Source organism: Camelina sativa, chromosome 1 (assembly GCF_030686135.1).
Source record: "Camelina sativa cultivar CO46 ecotype springtype chromosome 1, ASM3068613v1".
NCBI lineage: Eukaryota > Viridiplantae > Streptophyta > Magnoliopsida > Brassicales > Brassicaceae > Camelina > Camelina sativa.
Genome location: NC_141880.1, coordinates 4,669,449 through 4,688,328, shown reverse-complemented (window position 1 = coordinate 4,688,328; position 18,880 = coordinate 4,669,449). Strand labels below are relative to the sequence as shown.

The following is an 18,880-nucleotide window of genomic DNA, read 5'->3' as shown; positions in this document are numbered from 1 at the left end:
AAGTATGGATTGTCTTCTTTCTTTTAAAACATGTGAGTTATGACATAAGTGCAATTCCGATACATTATGATTACTAGACTAATTGCCGTTTGTGAGTTTATGACATAGGTGCAATTCCGCTAGTCACAAATATATGACATTGGTACCAAATGAATAATAACCATGAGTCTTGGTGAGTGAGTTTTAATTGTTATGTCTATGACAAAGTTGGCACCAGACTAGATTGTTTCGGACAGCATCACCCGCCAAATATAATCAACGATTAAAGGTCAACGTTCGCTCATTTTTGTTAAAAGTCAAAGCTTTTCTGTTGCAATGAAAACGCCGACTCGTCGATCGAAGAAGCGGGTTGTTGAGGAATCGGGAGAACCCAATGTTACAAACTCCCGAGTAGCAGTAGTCCTACGGACACGAAAGCCAAACTGTTCCAAGACTCGAGCCGCTCGGGTCAAACCCGAATACCCACAGTCCCCCACCACCTCCGACTCCGAGATGAAGCTAATGCCTCCTGAGTTCTTTCAAATCGACGCCCTTGATCTTGCCCCACGTTTGCTTGGGAAGTTCCTCAGGAGAGACAATGTCGTGCTGCGAATTACAGAGGTCAGACACACACACACGACGATTCTGTTTTTCTTCGTTTTTGTTTCCTGAGAAAGGATGATTTAGGGTTTTGCTTTGGGATTGTTTCATTCGCTAATTAGATTGTTTAGTTAATGGGTACAAGGAAGTTACAAACAACAAATGAATAACTACAATTTGTAGTTTACGACTCTTTAACCATGTTCGGATGTTCCTCCTGTTGGTAGGTAGAAGCTTATAGACCAAATGATTCAGCTTGCCATGGACGATTTGGGATCACCCAACGGACGGCACCAGTTGTGAGTTTTCTTCATTTTGCTTGTTAGCATTTACGTACATACAAATGATGACTCGATCTGAACAATGTGATTTCTACTACTCTTTTTTTTTTTTTTTTTTTTTAGTTTGGACCAGGAGGACATGCTTATGTTTATCTATGTTATGGTCTCCATATGATGCTCAATATTGTTGCTGATAAGGAAGGTGTTGGATCTGCTGTTTTGATACGGTCTTGTTCTCCTGTTTCCGGTTAGTTAATCTGTTCATATAAAACAGTTTAAGTTCTGATCCTTGAGCGCTGAAACTTTGCTCGTTTCACTCTTCTTTGTTTGAGGCCTTAAAGTTGCATCTTCCACAGGTTTTGGATTCATAGAAGGATATCTTTATATATATGCATGTTTCCACTTAGTTATCAATTGCTTGATTGATACTGTTTTTACATCTAAAACTGGTTTTATCAATCTTTTGTTGGCTTAGAAGGGTGATATGGTGTTGCAGGACTTGAGACCATTCAGGAGCGCCGTGGCCTGAAAACTGACAAACCCGTTCTTCTAAATGGACCAGGAAAAGTTTGTCTGATTTCTGCTTTCTTAATCACGTTGCATAAGCCCTACACATCCACAAAGCATAGATACAGTTACTCTGCAATTCATATGCTCTTCACTAGATAAGATATACAGCTGAGGAACATTTAGATCTTGATATGAACAATGAGAGTATTCCTGGTAAGTCCTCTAGCATAATCATCTTTTGTTAATATGTGCTCCTCAAGCAGGTGGGACAAGCGCTTGGACTCTCAACAGAGTGGTCTCATCATCCACTTTATTCTCCTGGTTAGTCCATACACCAAATCAGTTAATGAAGTAGAGTAGACACTCTCTTCGAGACTTTAAATTTTGTACTAATAAATGAATGGACACAGGAGGATTGGAGCTTCTGGATGGAGGAGAAGACGTGGAGAAAATAGTGGTTGGTCCTCGCGTTGGAATAGATTACGCATTGCCTCAACATGTCAATGCCTTGTGGAGATTTGCTATTGCAGACACTCCATGGATTAGTGCTCCTAAGAACACTCTTAAGCCTCCTCTCTAACTTCCAACTCAAAACTTCTTTTTGTTTTGCCTCTCCATTGTAAATACTAAATAGACAAGTGCATGTAATGTAATAATAACTCTTTTGGTGGTTTACTGTATATATTGTTTATACTGTTTTGCCACAAAGAGTATGATTTATTGATTTGGGTTTTGTTTATAAAAACAAACAATTGGGACAAATTTGGGAAATTGGAGAAATATTTTTACGCTCCCGGAAACTTTCTTTATTTATTCTTTTGCCCTCTTTAAACTTAGAAGTTCCAAATCCAAGAATTGAGAGAAGAGAAGAGTGTAATCAAATCCAAACTCAAGTTTTAAGCGCAACAATGGCGACTACGATGCCTCTCTTCGCTTCTTTCAAATACGCCGATAGCTTAACCGTCGTCGGAATCTCATTCTGCACGGCGTTGGTCTGTGAAGCAATCTCGTGGATCTTAATCTACCGTACCAGCTCCTACAAGTCCTTGAAATACTCCATTGACAAGGCCGCGAAGAAGCTCGAGACGATGAAGACTGAGAATCCATCTTCGAAGCTATCCATAAAGAAATCGAAGACGAAGAAGATCGATCGCGTCGAAACCAGCTTGAAGGAATCGAGCCGAGATCTGTCTCTCTTTAAATTCAAATCCGGTGCTGTTGTGGCTTTAGTTCTCTTCGTCGTATTCGGATTGCTCAATTCACTCTTCGAAGGTAAAGTCGTCGCGAAGCTTCCGTTTCATCCGATCACGATTGTGAAGAAGATGAGTCATAGGGGATTGAAAGGCGACGATCCGACGGATTGTTCAATGGCGTTTCTTTATCTGTTGTGTTCGATTAGTATCAGAACCAATCTGCAGAAGTTTCTAGGGTTTTCTCCGCCGCGAGGAGCTGCTGGTGCTGGTGGTTTGTTCCCAATGCCTGATCCCAAGACCAACTGAGATCAATCAATCAATCAGTATGATCGATCATCGCTCTCTCCTTTTGATTTTTGTTTTTTTTTTTCAGATAATTTTGAACAGTCTGATGAAGAAACAGTTTCAAGTATTTTTCAAATGTTCTGATGTTTGGATTCTGATTCGATTTATGGAAGTTAAGCAAAAGAGACGTAAATAGTTCTCTTCATTTGAATCTTCTTGACAAAAGTTATCAACAAACAAACAAACAAACAAAGTCGCAAATACCCAAACGCAAACTCTTGAATCACTGCACAAACATATCCTACTTACGTTGTTGTCTTTTTTCTCAAAATGATCGGTCTGTTTGTTCGGTTTGTCGTGTCTCTGATATAGAATCAGAGATTTCTGAATCAGCTCCTTGAGAACTTCTCAACTTAGAAACAAGAACCCACATACTAGCAAGCTCGTTCTCCAGATATGCTTCTCTCTGTTTCGTTTCTTCTACTATCCTTTCCAGCTCAGCTTCTCTCTCATCTCTTTCAACAAGTGCAGCTTCATATGACAACTCACGTTCCTTGCTCATCCTCAGTTCTCTCTTCAGCTCCATTGATGAGGTTTCTTGTTCTTGCCTCTTTACAAGACTCTCTCTTCTTCCGTTGTTTCTTACATTTGTTGGTGTTCCTGTCTTGTTACGTTGTGCGACTGGGCTCTTTTGTGTTGCCAGCTCGGCTGCTAGTCTCTCGTTTTGATTCATAAGCTTTGCAACTTCTTCGGATAATGCCTTGAGCTCAACTGCAGCTGCTGATGCAAGACCTTTTGCATATGAACTCTCTTCTGCGAGTTTCCTGTTTCGGAGTTCTAATTGCTCCTTTGATTCACTTAGTTCCTTAGCTTTCTGTTTCAGCTCTTCAATCTTAGTTCCCTTTTATGTCAGAGAGCAAATAGAATTTGTTTAAGCATCATGTGGCTTGGCTTATCAGAAGAAGGTTGGTGAAAAGCATGTTTTTTTTGCAAATAACAATGTGTACGACATGTATAAAGAGAGACCTGTGCTAGTTCCAGGGTATCAGAGAGCTGCTGCTTTAGGTTTGCAACTTCGTCTTGCAACACTTCACATTCACATGTCTGCAGAAAATACTTCATCGGTTATTGAGTTCTTTTACAAATTATAAACCTAGTCTCGAAGCTTTTGCAAAGACGAATCAAATCGGGGAGATAGTCAAGGACAGTCTTACTAACCTTTTGATTGAGTGTTTCTTGAATGATGCGATTATCTGCAGCTTTAACCTGTAAACAAGATGAAGACTCAGAGAAAAAACATAGAGCGGCTTCATTTTTAGTGTAGTTTGGCGTTTTGGCACTGGTACTATACATTATTTACAGAAGCAACTTTAGGGTATGAGGAGACATTATATTGAGCTAAGAGAAATAATATTATATAGGCAAATAGCAAACCATTATAAGTGCTGTAGCAATAGATGAAGAAATATTGCATAAGCAAAAACCATTTGATCACCTCGAGTTCAAAAGATTTCTCATCAAGTTGATCCCTTAGCTCAACAACTACCTGAAGATAATAAAAATCACTTGAGAAATGAATGGCAGATGAAAAAGGCCACTGCGTAATATTTGACAATACCTGCATGATATCAGATTTTTCTAGTGCCTCATGTGATGTCATAACAAAATCCAAGATTTGTTTCTCCAACGCTGCAATCTGGTTATTCTTTGCTTTGATGTCGTCACTGAGTACTTTAATTTCCTCCTAACAACGAGAACCAAGAAGGTGAATATTTGCTAGATTTAAACAACTAGATAGATGAAAAGGGTGATTATATTACTTCAATCTCTTCATTTTGATGGGACTTTGCAGCCTCATCTGACAATCGTTTTAAGGAACTTAATTGCAGCGCTGCCTCTTCAGATAAGATCTTTTTCTGTTCCCTCAAGAGATCCAACTCATCGCTCAATTTATTGCTCGTCTGGGAACAAGTACAAACAAGTCTTGTAAAACAAAGTGCAGGAATTGGAATTAATTATGAAATATCTCTTATGTACCTCCGGAATCTCCATTTCATGAGAAATGTCTTCTACAGCTTCTCTGTCTTCCCTAGGATCTGAGAGTTGTTCCATCAAAGGCGAGCCTTCTGAAAGTCTTGATTCTGTGTGCAGATTACTGCCTCCCCCTTGAGGAGTTGATGGTGTACTGTTAGATTTGACCACACTTGACTGGTCGCTGGCACTTGAACTGTGATCTCTTTTCTGATAGGAAAAAGTAAGCTTTGATTAAATAAGGGGGACAAGACAGGCACCAAAAAATCAAAGAAGAAATTGCATCTAAGAGGACATAAGGCCGTAGGATTATGACTCCTTTACTTCCGTTAGCACTATTCTTTGAAGCACATTCCAGAAATCTATAGTGAGTGCGTGAAACATTTACAACAGTACAAAGCTATAGCAGCCCGATGCAGTTCTGATACGAACAAGAATAACCCACAACAAAATGGACAATGCTATGTAAGAAATTTGAATCATTTGTATACCTTAGGCTTTAACCAGTTTAATAATCCATGCTTTCGGGTCTTCTTTTCTTCTCTATACGCATTATCTCTAATCTCATGATTTCCCTCCACAGAAACATACAGGTCAAGGTGCTCATCGTCCATCATGTCCCGTCTCTTGTATGGTAGGTAAGCAAGCTGAATATGCATCATCAACCAAGATTAGCCAAAGAAGCTAGTAAACTTGTGTAGTATAATAGATCTAAAGTCCCGCAGATCAAAGTGAACCATCATCAGAAGGAAACATGGAAGCCACTTTTATAATAATCTAGGATATATCAGTGGTTTTACCTCTTCTTCACCAAATGAATGTCTCCTCCGAGGATTAAAGCGGTGAGGTAATCGAGATGCTTGTGGATTTTTAGTCGACACCAAAATTAGTTTCGTCAACCGTTGGATTCGACTCAAGAGAGCTGCTTTAGCTTCTTCCTCTTCTTCAAGTCTGGATTGCAGCTTGACTTGACCATCTTCTAGCTTTTATCACATTATATAGCAAAGAAAATGACAAAACCAGGTTACAACAGATTATCTCTAATGTTTGATTGTAAACCAAAAGGCAATGACATAGAACGTCCTCACACTGGTCTTACGAATATATAACTAAAGTTATAAATAAATGGATGGAAACAGAGGTCATATTGGTAAAATGTTGCATTATGCGTCCAGAATGACCTCTAGCAAAATTGACCTCTATCCGCTATTATATTCTTTCTGACAAATTGTTCTCAGAAAACATCAGGGCCGAACAAAATTTTCAATCTCTCTCTTTTTAACCAATGAAAAAGAAAAAGCTAGTAGTTTTGTTCACAGTTTACCACAAAAGAAACATTCTTCCAAGAATTTTTTTTTTTGTTAAACTATTTCAAGGTAAGGAATATTACAAGCTATTTAGTTTACTTTCAACCGTACTGACATAGTTTTAATCACAAACAGCAAATGGTTAGGGAGGAAAGAAGCTGACGTCAGAAGTGGAACGAGCATGCAAGATAATGGAAAAGCAAATTTCAAGTTTTCAAGATTGGAGCTCTACACAAAAAAACTCATCCCTAACTCCACTACAAAAGCCTTAATAGGGATGAATACAACAAAACAAATCAAGTTTGCCAGGCTAAAAAAATAAAATCTGAGCATACCTTCTGCTTCAGGAGAACAATATCATCTGCACCAATATCTTTCAACTGAGGAACTGGTACAATTACCTGTTTAAGCTGTTCCAACTCCTCCTTCAGTTGGCGAATCTCGTGTTGGTACTTCTTGATTAATGATTTCTCATCAATTATCTACAACTTTATAGAGTTAGAGACCAAGAAAGACCTTCAGTACAAAAATAAGAGCTGATAGAAAATACGCGAGAAAACCTTGTTTTGCTCAGCTTGAATCTCAATATGCTTTGCACGATGAGCAAATTTCAAAGTGTTATGTGTTTCTTCTGAACTGCTTGATGCAGGAGTCACTGTACAAATGAGCTACCATATCCAGAGAAACATCTTATCAGTAAAGTATACTACTATCAAGATATATGTATAAAGTTATCAGAAAAATTTTACCCTGTTGATGATCATGTAGATTTTATAATTACTGAAGCAAGAGGATTGAGAACAGCTCAAACAAGACTTACAGATACTCGGTCATGACCACTCAATGAGGACTGAAGGATCCTGGTTAACTTAGAGTCTCTGTACGGTACATGTGAAGCCCTCACATCCGTAAGCTTTGATATCACCTATAACATCACAACGGAACTATAAAAATTCAGCCAATAGAAGAATACTTAAAACATAACAGGATAGGAAATACCAAGATAAAAGAAGAGTAGAAAACTGTTTAATTGTAAGGTTTGGACAAGAAGAGATCTGAGATACGCGTACCAAGCAAAATAATGCAGAGGCGGTAAGGTGATTAAAAGTGTGCTTAATATATATATATACAACACGACAAACAGTCCTATTATCAAAATCTGCTCTTATGGAAAATGTCAAAGAAGTCCTTAGAATAAACTGAACTTTAAAACCTATTGTTAACTAAGTGAAAACTGTGCTAAGAAAAAACTCACAGTCCCTAAAGTCAGCAAACTTTTATTGATATATGATCCTTCCTTGCGTCTTAAACCACTGGTTTCAACCTTTGAACTCTCGGAACCTGCCAGATCAACGAGGTTCTGCAGATATGAGAGAAATCATGGGCAGTTAATATCAAATATTCATCTTTTTAATAACCCATAACCATACATAATATCACTAGATACAAGATGAGCTTACCAGCTGGGAGAGATGTACAGCTTCTCCTTTATTCTTGTCACCTAAGGGACTACTTTCTATCGTCTGCATCCAAATTAGTTTATCATCTTTCCGAAACAGGACAGCTATATGAATAATGTGACTAAACAACTAGGATTAGAATAAAGGAGAATATAAATTCCTTGAACAAAAGGAAATATATGAAAGAACATACTACACAACTTGTGCTGATAAAAAAAAAGGAAGTATAACTCTTCAGTATTCCATTTTTGAGCATTCAGGCGATTATAGGGGAAAATCAGTGAATTTTACCCTAACAGTAATACAAATTAAACTCGGATTTGTGTGCAACCACTTCACAAGTGTAAACACGTGAGGAAAAAGAAATTATATAGCAACTTCACAAAGATGGCAGTTTTTTTCAATATTTTAAAGAGTATATTTACATACCAACGTAAATATTGTATGGCTCCGGCTGCTCAGCAAATTAAAATTTGTGGATCCCACATGCCGTTGCTCTGCCATGAGCACAATATGAATTAAATGTTAAGAATGAAAGGGATTTACTGGAAACAAGAAAGAGAAAATAACTCTTTAGAACTGCTCTATCATAATAAGTAAAAGCAAAACACACTTTTGAACGTTCAGTATGGCCTCAAACAGGTCGAGGAGTACCACTTTCTGATAATAAATCTCTAATAAATGTACAATGCCTGCGACAGTCTTTGCTGGAGTTGCGGTTGTAAAGTAAACCTATTTCTTTAAATAAAGGAAAAGGTGAAGGCACCACATACCTTCTCCAGCTGCAATAATAGAAAGCGCATGAGCAGCAGATAAAACAACTTCTTCTTTAATCCCTTCGACAAAGGTTCCCTAGAGTCAATAACAAAGATAAATTCAATTGAACAACTTGGAAAAAGACACTTGTAGCAATAGAGGTCATGAGAAGCTCAATACAAAATTCTCAGTTCAAATGATTATTATAAGAATCAACGTCAAGTCTACTTGAGTAAGCAATGTGACCCAGAACATCAAAACGAAACGAAGGGCCACATATTAACACTGTAATAGCAGAGTACCGACAGAGATAAATGGAACCACTATTTTTCAGGTACTAAACGGTTAAACATGGTTCCTAATAAATCAAAATATGATGCTAAGACTTTGGGATTATATTATGAGCACTGTAGTCACAAAAAAGATATTACAAGTCACTGAGAGCAGCACTACGGATGTTTTCAACAGAAAAATAACAAAGAGAATCTGAAGCTGAAAGATATACCTGCTTGTCTTCTCTGATCCTCAAATTTTGTCCTGCTGGATTCAACAAATCATTAACAACCTGAAATAAGGTGAACATTAAGGATAGTAATGTTAAGGAAAATTAGAAGCAGAACATTTCTCTCCATTACTGCTGAAATTGAATATAGATAACAGAGCAGAGAAGGAAAGTACGTAAATAATAGCACCTCATTATATATTTCCATGTAGGAAATACGCAGAAGAAATTCTCGATTAGGAGTCTGTAAGAAATGAATATGTGAGGTCGCTGTACTTGGACCAGGGAATATGACAAAACAATATCCTAAAAAGTACCTCTTGGATGATGCTGAAAGCATCTTTCACTGCTAACGGTATAATACCAGGAGATCTCTGGTCACCCTGACATTTGGACCAAAAAACATTAACCAAATCTATCAGATAATTTAAATGCTACATTGTGGATATCCTAGTCAGAGGCGAAGGGTACAAATATGGGACTTCGACAAAGCATTACATCATTAATGACACATTGAACTACATTGTATAAAGATGTACCAATGATACTTTCTTTTCTGTAACAAGCTGAAAAAGTATAAGTATCCAGATGAAGGGATCTTACATGCATTGTGTGAGTCTTTCCACTGCTTGTCACTCCATATGCAAAAATGGTCCCTGTAGTTGGATTAACATTAAACGCATTAAAGTCAAATTAGCCTGAGGATCTTAGCATTCATTAAGTCAAAAATCTAGTCAGATTTTTTTGTTATTCTTATGAATTAGGATAAGCCTTGTTGACATAGCATAAATGATCAATATCGTAGAACTGGAAAATTGCGTGCTCTTTCAACATAGGATATGGAAATTGTATGATCTTCCATAAAGGTGTTAACCCAGAAAATGAATTCTTAATACAAACTAGATTGGCCATCAAAACAGTTGCATTTCATACCATTTATCCCCTCCATAGCCCCATTAACAACATGGTGTGCAGCAATATCATAGACGTTGCGTGTTGTGGTTGTGGGTCCAAAGACACGGTCTGCCAGAAGGAGAATAAATCATTAGAAAGATCACTTCAAGAAACCAACATGCAAGATCCAAACATCAAATAAGGAGAATATCCAATTATATTACTGTTTTGATTCTATAAGATAAGGGGTTGAAATGTATACCAAACAAGAATAATACTATAGTCCGTAGTTTGTCATTCTTGATTGTGAAAACCCATGAAACTAAATCAAAATGTTAAGACTAACCATAGGCATAAGCTATTGTTGGATTATGCTCATTTCGCACAATTGTTTCCCCATCTGCATACCATGCGACTTCCTCCCCTTGGCGAATTTCTCTTGGACTACGTCAAGGATAAGATATGTCAAATTCACAGAACAAACAGCAACCTAGTATTAGCAAGCCTATACAAAAGATATCACGAGGAACCTGAGTGGGCGAAAGCGAACTGTCACTGTGACGTTTTCTTTAGAACGCTGAGCACTTTGTGGTAAGGAATCAGGTGAGAAGAAGTGCTGCTTGCTTTGAGCAGATGAAGAAGCAGGGGAGCTATGGCCATCAATAGATGTCTCTTGATAAAGCTTGGAAGACGAGGTTGTTGAAGATGCAGTAGAATCAGCACCCTTCAAATTGCTAGACCCTCCTTTTTTCGACTTTGGTCCTTGTCTAGATGCCATCGCAACTCAAAGTCAAACCTCCAGAAAACTGAATGAAGACACAAGTACAAAATCGATCAATAAACCCAAAAAAAATTAACAGCATTGATATCGTCTCAAGGTTAACGCCTCCACAGTGTCCAACACATTTGACTGCTGCAACACATTTTGGTGACAACATCTCCACCAAAATCCCCAAGAAAACACATGAATCCGACTAATAATATTGACTGAAAGCATAAAGCAATTTCCCATTTATAAACAAATAACTGTTCCAAAAAATCTCAAGAAATGAAGAAAATGACCAACCAGGTATAGAAAGCTTTCTTTATTTCTTTCGTCAGCTCTAACAACAACACTAAAAGCCATGAAAAGTGGGCAGTTTCACTAAGGTTGTCTCTAGCTTTCCACGAAATTATAAAACAATTGCCTAAAAGTGAATTAGACCAAATTAGCAGCAGTAAAGCTAAAAAAGCAAAGAGACTTAGAAGAAGAAGAAGAAGAAGAAAAGAAAAAAAAGCCTAAACTTACGCAGTAGGACCCCCTGCTTTTCCCTCACAGTTCATGCCGAAGCCACCAAAAATAAAATAAAAAAGTTGCAATTAAAAAAATTGGGGAAAAAAAGCGATGAACTCAGAATCATAATCGCAAGGAAGATAGAAGAAGAACACCAAATGAACAAATTCAGACAAAACAAAAAAAAAACCCCCAATCTATCTACTAATGCAAGAGCTGGAACAATTTGAAAAAAAAAAAAAAATATCGAATTATCAGCGGATTTCACGGAAACCTAACGGCATTTTTACTAAAGAAGACAGAGAGAAGAATGAAGTACCTCAAGTGAATGAATCAAAGGAGGAGCATCGCAGCTCAAATTTAGAAAGAAAAACAAAAAAAACCCGAAATCGTATTGGAAAAAGATAAAGAGGAGAGATCTCAAACGGAGAATCAGATTGTTCGTAAGATAGCGATTGTAATTAAAAAAAAAAAAAAGAGGTAGAGAGTTCGCAAAAAATTGAATTGGCGATTGTGTGGGTTTGGTTTTCTCGTAAGCTAAAACACCATAATAAAATAGGTACAGGTGAGAGAGAAAGCTAGGAGGACGAACGAGTTATACATACTATCATTACTTACGTTTTTTTCTGTGTACGTATCTCTTTATACGTATATTTTGCCTTCACGGATACAGTTAGGAAAGAGAGTGACGATTACTTTTCTTTTTTTTTTTCCTTGGTAGAGTCGAGAGAATAAAAAAGAAGTCTCTAAAATCTTACAAAATAATAATTTTATTTATTTTTGTAACTTTGACTTTGGCAGTTTTGATGGGAAGGATTTTGTTTTTATTTATTACATCCAATTGAGATTCACGAAACTACTACTACTAATGTTCATATATATTTAATGAAGGGGTAAAGATGTGTTACAGATATAATTAGAACATTCAAGTGTCTTAGTCACAGCTTGGACCTACTTATAATGATATCTTAACTAACGATTTTGCAGAGATGACAGTATTTTTAAAGACTTATCACATATTTATATCATAATCAATCTTTAACATAAAAGAGAGATTTGATATTTCAACAAAACTTTATCTAATTTTGGTTTTATTATTAATTTTATCAAACAATGTGTAACAAGAAAACTGGCAAGTTATCATTACTTTCTATAAGGAACCAGAACATAAAATGATATGATCAACAACAGAATTTCGTTATTAAAAATCCAGTTGGCGAATCAAAAAAAAAAAGATTATTGAGGTTTCTTGAATACCAAATGTGGTAAGAGATTGGCTCTCTCAGACAGCAACTGAGGAACTGGTGTCATTGAGAAGGCCATAGAATGTGTAATATTCTGATGTTTCTTTGAACCCAGGTATCAATTCCGACAAGACCCTCAATATTGCTGCCAGATGCTGCAGATCATTCGACGCGAATGCTGCTTCTAGAAACAGCGAAGATCGCACACTCGTCACCTGCAGTTCCCATACACAGTACAAACCAAAACGAAACGATTATTCACTGATATGTTATCCAAAACCGAATGCCCCCCGCAGCTTATAAATATGCGTAATATGATCTGTTAGGAGATTGTACCTTATGCTTCTGCGCATATCGCAGAGCTTCAAGATAGTATCCATCTTGCACGAGGGAGGAGATGTAATCATGGTGCAATGAGAGCTGTCTCAACATATCAAGCCCAAGTTTCCTTACCCGGAGATTTTGACGACCACTCTCGAGAAGTTGAAACGCGACTTCCTTTGATGGTTCGATTATCTGCAGAAAAATGTAATGTAGCCCACGCTCTTGAGAATATGGGAGGGTTTTGTGTTTACAGAGGAAGGATAAAATACAAACCTTGTTTGTGGTGTATAGCGATAGTTCTGCAAATCGTTTACTGTAAGCTAAAAGTCTGATGGTCATCACATAGATGTTAAGGTCCACTTTGAGCTTTTCTGAACTTATACTGCAACAAACGAACCAAAGTATGAAACGCAAAATTGGTGAAACTGAAACTAGATCTATGGCAAAACCAAGTTTCTTTAGTCTGGAATCCCAAACAGAAAGAACAAAGAGTTAATTTTACCTGCGAAGAAACTCTGTGATGATAGCAACTAGATACTCTGATTCCTCAACCATCATTTCCTCCACAAAAGCAAATACAAACTTGTAGAGCTCATCGGGTGAAATGGCCGGTGACGAAAGTTGAGATTCTTGCTCCTCATCAGCACAAAACATGTTCTCCTTTGAACCAGACGATGGGTCCATTTCAACATCTTCACCAATATTGCTTCCAGATGGCCTATGCCTTTCGTTATCTTCAGAATCCAACGGTCGATAAGTGGAGAAGATGTGTTAAGAGAATGTAATTCTTTTAAAGTATTCATGCCTAAATCAATATTTCAGGTTCAACGGTTTTACCAGGAGATGCACCAGCGGTTGGAGTAGACGCAGTGGCCTGTTCATTCTTTATTTCCTTGTATGTACCGGCTTTAACCGAACAGGAATATGCTGTGACTAGTACATCGATTGCCTGAGTAACCTGAGTTGCTGGTCGACGTTCCAAAATAATATCCCTTGCTATCCCCAAGCACAGTTGTTTGGCCTGAAATAACATACTCAACAATATTATTTACCAACAGTATAACACCATCAAAAGCTCCAACCACGATTACTACTCAATGACGCCGAACACTTAGCGGAAACCAACTTTCCTGGAGACTATAATCATATAAAAAGAGAACCGCTGCAAACCATAAATATGGAAACACGCACCAAGTTTTTCTTAAGTTAGACTTGTATATAACTTTCTCTAACTGGCAAAAACCGTAACTGAAGTATCACACTCTTTTTCACTATGTTTTCTTCCACAACTATATGCTGCTACAAACAGGTGTTTCATCAAGCTTACTTAAACTCCTATCTAAAACACAGAGTAACAGAAAGTGTGGGACCTTATTTGCTTCCAACTTCCTTCTCTGCAGGAATTCTAGAAGAGACGTCCTGTCTGAGCTGCTAGCGGAAATTGCCTGCAGCAAATAATGTTAGATACTGAGCGTTTGCGAAATATCTAAGAATTGACTGCCATCTGTATGAACCAAAGAAAGCCAACTTGCCTCGAGATCCAAATGTATCTTCCATAGAACCTTGTTAGTCTGATCCAGAATAAGGTCTTGAACCAGAAAGGTCCAGCCATCTTCATACATGACTATGTTTTCATTGCTTGTAGATGATTCTGAGCTCTCAATTTCCTTGTTAGCAGCTTGAGATGATGTGTCTGAGCCTTGGTAACCCCTCCACAGCAAAGGAAGAGGCGCAGATACGGGAGCCCGAGAATCAGCAAATAAGTCATAGATGATGACGACCTTTGCATCGATTTGGTGCACAAGCAATAAATTGTCGACCACATTCACCGACAATTTGCTTGAGTACATCGGTAAAGAACCCTGTAAATAAGAACCCATGGAATGAACAAAGAAAGAGCAGAACTTTAAAAATGATATCATGTACAGAAACCACGATAAGTTGTTTTGCAATGCCAAATTTAGCAACATAACTAAAGAAACAATAATATTAAGGTTAAATTATGTATAGGTTACGCTCATCTTGCAGTTGCAATTAGAGTAACTAATGTGCAATGATTTACCCATTAACTTTCAACTTAAATTTTATAAGTCAAACTCAAGGAGTAATTTTTAATTCACAGAGACACAAGGTCATTATTCAGACAAGTCTACAACATGTTCAGTGCATAAGCCAGTGAAGTAACCAGATACCAGTAACTGAGGAAAAGGAAACTTACTTGTTGAACAACTGCATCTCGGTAAAACCTGTATAGATGCAGTAGCATTGCCTCCCCGTCCACTTGTAAGCAATATATTCGGCCATAACTGAAAAAAAATGATACAGATTTACTCTCCAGGTATGTAGTGCGATAAATGATAAACATAGGAGGGAAAGAGAAACACAGATAAGAATCCTACACAGTGACTAAGTGGAGATCTCCAGCAGAGAGAATAGGTTTACTATTTGATTCAGATCTAGCCATGGTCATCTCAAATCTCGGTAAACGGACAACTCCTGCAGAGGAAAGCTGGAAAAGTGGATCAAATTTTAGAGCTCCAACCACAATTGTTTGGAAAAAAAACATTCAATAACTTGTTCAGCTAATTAACCGTATGCAACTTATAGGTGAACGCAGTTGGAAAAGCTCTTTCACATAACAAAATTCATTTATTTTATTTTTTACTTTTTCAAGGGGTTTACCTGGAATCCATTAAATGTCTTGCATTGCAATCCTGACGCAAGAAGAACCAATCGAGTTTCATGTGTATAAATGTACCAATTCACATTCGCTTTTTTGGTTTCCACCAAACGTAGTGAATTCAACATAGAGTCACAAGCAAACAAGTCCATACCACTGAGACAAAAACAAAAAAGTGTTTCATTAGAGGGGAGAAATATAAGAGAAAGACAAATGATAAGCGAAATGTTTAATATATATCCCAAAACAGAAGAACTGAAGACAAAAACAACTATGTATACAGAAAAGAATGTAAAGACTCAATAACCAGATTCTGAAAGTGGAATTTGCCTTAGAAATCCTAGTTAATGGATACAACTATTCCAAAATACAGGCGTACAAGCTAATAGACTCCCGTTTAAACAAGTTTTTTAAAATTATCAACTACAACGAATCAGTCTTTAAAATTCACCTGCAAAGGTTGCAGGCAATGGAAACAGTTCTCAGTAGCAAAAATATGCAGGAAACAAAGCGAGTTTACCTGGTCTTTACAATTGCAAGATCACATAATGGAGAGTCACTCCAAAAGAATCCGAGAATGCTCTCTGATCCTACCTTGCATTTGTGGTTAAGTATCTGCTTGGTCTCTCGATTAAAAAACTGTATTTCACAGTCGGATCTTTGGATAGCTATCACTTTTTTATCAAGAGAGAATCTGATTGACAGGATAGGTCCCTCACTTATAGAATCAATTGAAGGAGATACTTCTGGGTCAAAGGGGGATGTTTGCCATGAAAAGACCTATAAGAAACAATAGGAAATCAGCCAAGGATATTGATCATCAGGCTAAACCATTTCAAAGGAAAAGAAAAACACACCTGATTAGATGTGGTACAGATAAGCAACCTGTTGGCATCATCATAGAACAACCCCCTGGATTCAGGAATATTGCAACGTAGGGATGGATGATGTATATAGACATGTGATAAAGCACCAGAACCAACACTTGCCTGTGAACTTGATATCCTGCTAGACATATCCTAACTTTTCAAATTTCCAAATTTCTCAAAGGAACCAAACTGTTGTCCATAATGAATTGTTATAAAATAGATATCCCCCTTTATGATGGGACTGAGTCACTTTAAGTTTTATAAAATAACACATCAAAGGCTATCAGTCAGAATTATTTCACAATAAGTGAAAATGAAAAAAAGGCGTACATGTTAAAAATCCCAGCGGTACTGATAAAATGCCTCTTATAAGAAGGAGAAGAACTATAACTGCGATTCAAGTCTTTCCCCGGATCTGTAAGTAAGAAAAAAAAACAAAAAAAAATGATGTTAGAACAGATTAGTCTAAAATGATGAGGATACAATGATCAAGACAAGTCTCTTGCAATATAAGATCCATTTATACCGTATGCTGCATACAACTCTTTAGTGCAAGAAACTCTTTCAGGCAAATATCTCTCTCAACCTCATGAACTTTAGATGCAACACAACTCCCGTAGTCTTTAGCCTGTGACAAATGCACTTTAAGTCAATAACAAGGATTGGGCTCTACAAGACACAAATTCATAGTGAAACCAATGAGACTCAAGAAATCAGAAAAGAAAAGGAACTGAATCCTCGGAGTTCCCGAACAGAAACCTGTTTGGAACAAGTAGCTAAAATCCGTCCAAGTGTAGAAGCGGTAGTGGAGTTCTTTTCTTTCATGCCTGCATTGCTGAAGCCTGAATGCAAAATTGCAATGTTTGGTTAAAGCTCAAAAACATGATCACAAAGCCGCACATTAATACTTTACCAACACAGCAAATCGGCCAACAATTTCATGCAATTAGCAAGATAATTATACCCATTATAGGGAATTACATACGAAAAATAAAGAGGAAATCGGAGATTACGCATTAAGACCTCATATATGGAAAACAGGAAAATGGAAGATGTGATGAACAGCAAGAGTGTTTACCTGCGAATACCAGGTGGAAATGAATCTAAACACAGAGATAAAAGTTCGATTCAGACAGAAACGTAGTTCAACTACGATAGTTGCTCGAGTGTTTGATTACAAAGAGTCCTCGGCTTGCTCCTCCTCGGGGAATTGATGGTATTGGTAGCTGTTCAACGACGAACGATCGCCGTGTGGAGGAAACCGATGAAAGGGATCGACACGTGTAGATATGTCATTATAATTGGGCCTGAATACCCATTATGGCCCATAAGTCCTGGTACGTCAATACTCAATAGCAATGTCGGTCTCATATTATGAATACCGGAGTAAAAATTTAAAATTCAATCCAAACCAATGAATCGGGTTAAATCGGCCAGAGTCAATAAACCGAATACAGAACACACCCTCATCTCATTTTCCACTAAGATAAAGATATATAAATCATTTTATTCGACAATAGAAATTATTTAAGAATGTGAAGGAAAAAATATATATATATATATATAGAAGATTATATTATTTAAATATTTAAAAAGCTACATTGAACAAAAAAAAATGGCATATAAAGAGCATTTGCAGTGGCTCCAATTAGCACATGTGGCTGGCTTTGCTTGCGGTATCTTTCAGCTTCTATAGTGAAGATATCCGGCTTTGTCTCTAGCAGTTCGATGGTCGTTTTTCTGGCGAGTATCAACTTTTGGTTCCGGTTTTTCTGGATTTAGTTTTTTCTTTCTTTTCTCTCCTTGAATTTCAATTGTGTATCAGTTTCAATTGGTTTTAATTGCATATAACTCCTTTAATCCGAGTTTGTAATTCGCTGGTCCTCCCTTGTTTAAGGGGCTCGATTTGGTTGGGAGTTGTGGATTGGTGTCTCTCTTGGCTCTTTGGGATGATTTAGAAGCAATTAAAGCAATTGATGGTATATTTCATATGTCGATACTGGTTGGATAGAGGTAGTTTGTTTGTTTTGCAGGTTCAATGGCGGAAGCTTTTAGATAAAAAAAAAAACCTTGAAGATTGAAAAGCTGTTAATCGAAGATGAAGAAGTTTTTCAGATTGTGCTAAGTGGAGTCTTATTCTCATCAACCTAAACTGGGATCTTGCCTTTAAATCTTTGGGCAAAGAGTGAGATCGGTCGTGCAGTCAGTTTTCCGGCAATTTTGGCTGGAATAGTTGCTTTCCGGCGACACAGCAACTGCCAGAGATCGGAGATTTCCACTCCTTCGTCTTTCCACGTGTCTTCCTACATGTTCTCCAATAGCCACGTGTTATGTGCTGTATTTGAGCTTTCCATATCCAAGGGTTATCTTATTGGGCTTTTGTTTATTGGGTTTGTATTGTAGACTTGGTTATTTTGGCTTGTAATGTTGGCCTGTTAAACTATGCTTCAATCAATAAAAGACAATCTTGTGAAAAAAAAAAAAAAAAAAAGCATTTGCAGTGGAATACCGTCTCTCAAATATGTATATTATTTTAATATCAATTATTTGGTTTAGTTATTTATTTAAATGTAAAAAAAAATTAACCAATTATATGTTGCCATGTGTATTTTTAGTCTCTCGTTCTCAAAAGTTCTATTCTCACTTTTCATACTTTTATTATTTTTTATTTTTTATTAATGAGAACTATTCC

The 18,880-nt window shown here is 37.2% G+C and overlaps 3 protein-coding genes and 1 pseudogene across 15 annotated transcripts; 2 read left to right on the top strand and 2 right to left on the bottom strand.

Annotated features, from left to right (window-relative positions):
* Positions 1-131: 131 nt before the first annotated feature.
* On the top strand, positions 132-2,132 carry LOC104776133 (DNA-3-methyladenine glycosylase). 3 transcript variants are annotated; one of them, XM_010500151.3, is made up of 6 exons: positions 132-600; positions 807-878; positions 984-1,107; positions 1,357-1,427; positions 1,634-1,691; positions 1,781-2,132. In XM_010500151.3, exons 1-6 carry the CDS (start codon positions 316-318, stop codon positions 1,948-1,950), a joined length of 780 nt encoding a protein of 259 aa, XP_010498453.1. In that variant the 5' UTR covers positions 132-315; the 3' UTR covers positions 1,951-2,132. The 3 variants fall into 3 exon arrangements, with proteins under 3 accessions (XP_010498453.1, XP_087350399.1, XP_087350446.1); XM_087494273.1 differs by having other exon boundaries at positions 183-600; positions 1,357-1,494; XM_087494320.1 differs by lacking the exon at positions 1,781-2,132 and having other exon boundaries at positions 183-600; positions 1,634-1,696.
* On the top strand, positions 2,133-3,059 carry LOC104776109 (uncharacterized; annotated as a pseudogene). Its single transcript, XR_015586269.1, has one exon. The product of XR_015586269.1 is annotated as an uncharacterized LOC104776109 (transcript).
* LOC104776117 (kinesin-like protein KIN-7K, chloroplastic) lies at positions 3,032-11,923 on the bottom strand. 9 transcript variants are annotated; one of them, XM_087494009.1, is made up of 26 exons: positions 11,391-11,523; positions 11,087-11,099; positions 10,865-10,985; positions 10,329-10,604; positions 10,145-10,242; positions 9,838-9,927; positions 9,508-9,560; positions 9,222-9,287; positions 9,095-9,148; positions 8,908-8,967; positions 8,420-8,498; positions 8,076-8,143; positions 7,647-7,709; positions 7,442-7,546; positions 7,007-7,111; positions 6,747-6,854; positions 6,522-6,668; positions 5,680-5,862; positions 5,371-5,526; positions 4,886-5,089; positions 4,669-4,809; positions 4,467-4,592; positions 4,344-4,394; positions 4,067-4,114; positions 3,875-3,952; positions 3,032-3,749 (listed from the first exon to the last, which is right to left on the bottom strand). In XM_087494009.1, the coding sequence occupies exons 4-26, from the start codon at positions 10,574-10,576 to the stop codon at positions 3,174-3,176; spliced, it is 2,907 nt and encodes a 968-aa protein (XP_087350135.1). In that variant the 5' UTR covers positions 10,577-10,604; positions 10,865-10,985; positions 11,087-11,099; positions 11,391-11,523; the 3' UTR covers positions 3,032-3,173. The 9 variants fall into 9 exon arrangements, with proteins under 9 accessions (XP_087350135.1, XP_087350232.1, XP_087350165.1 ...); XM_087494106.1 differs by having other exon boundaries at positions 6,588-6,668; XM_087494039.1 differs by lacking the exon at positions 11,087-11,099 and having other exon boundaries at positions 11,391-11,687.
* A 222-nt stretch (positions 11,924-12,145) lies between these two features.
* LOC104776099 (uncharacterized) lies at positions 12,146-17,532 on the bottom strand. 2 transcript variants are annotated; one of them, XM_010500108.3, is made up of 16 exons: positions 17,267-17,532; positions 16,948-17,030; positions 16,715-16,816; positions 16,519-16,603; positions 16,177-16,324; positions 15,840-16,099; positions 15,322-15,475; positions 15,039-15,148; positions 14,858-14,945; positions 14,172-14,501; positions 14,010-14,084; positions 13,477-13,660; positions 13,142-13,373; positions 12,913-13,021; positions 12,652-12,831; positions 12,146-12,530 (listed from the first exon to the last, which is right to left on the bottom strand). In XM_010500108.3, coding segments are annotated over exons 4-16 (2,049 nt in total). In that variant the 5' UTR covers positions 16,521-16,603; positions 16,715-16,816; positions 16,948-17,030; positions 17,267-17,532; the 3' UTR covers positions 12,146-12,353. The 2 variants fall into 2 exon arrangements, with proteins under 2 accessions (XP_010498410.1, XP_087350361.1); XM_087494235.1 differs by having other exon boundaries at positions 15,039-15,135; positions 17,267-17,527.
* Between the last annotated feature and the right edge of the window lie 1,348 nt (positions 17,533-18,880).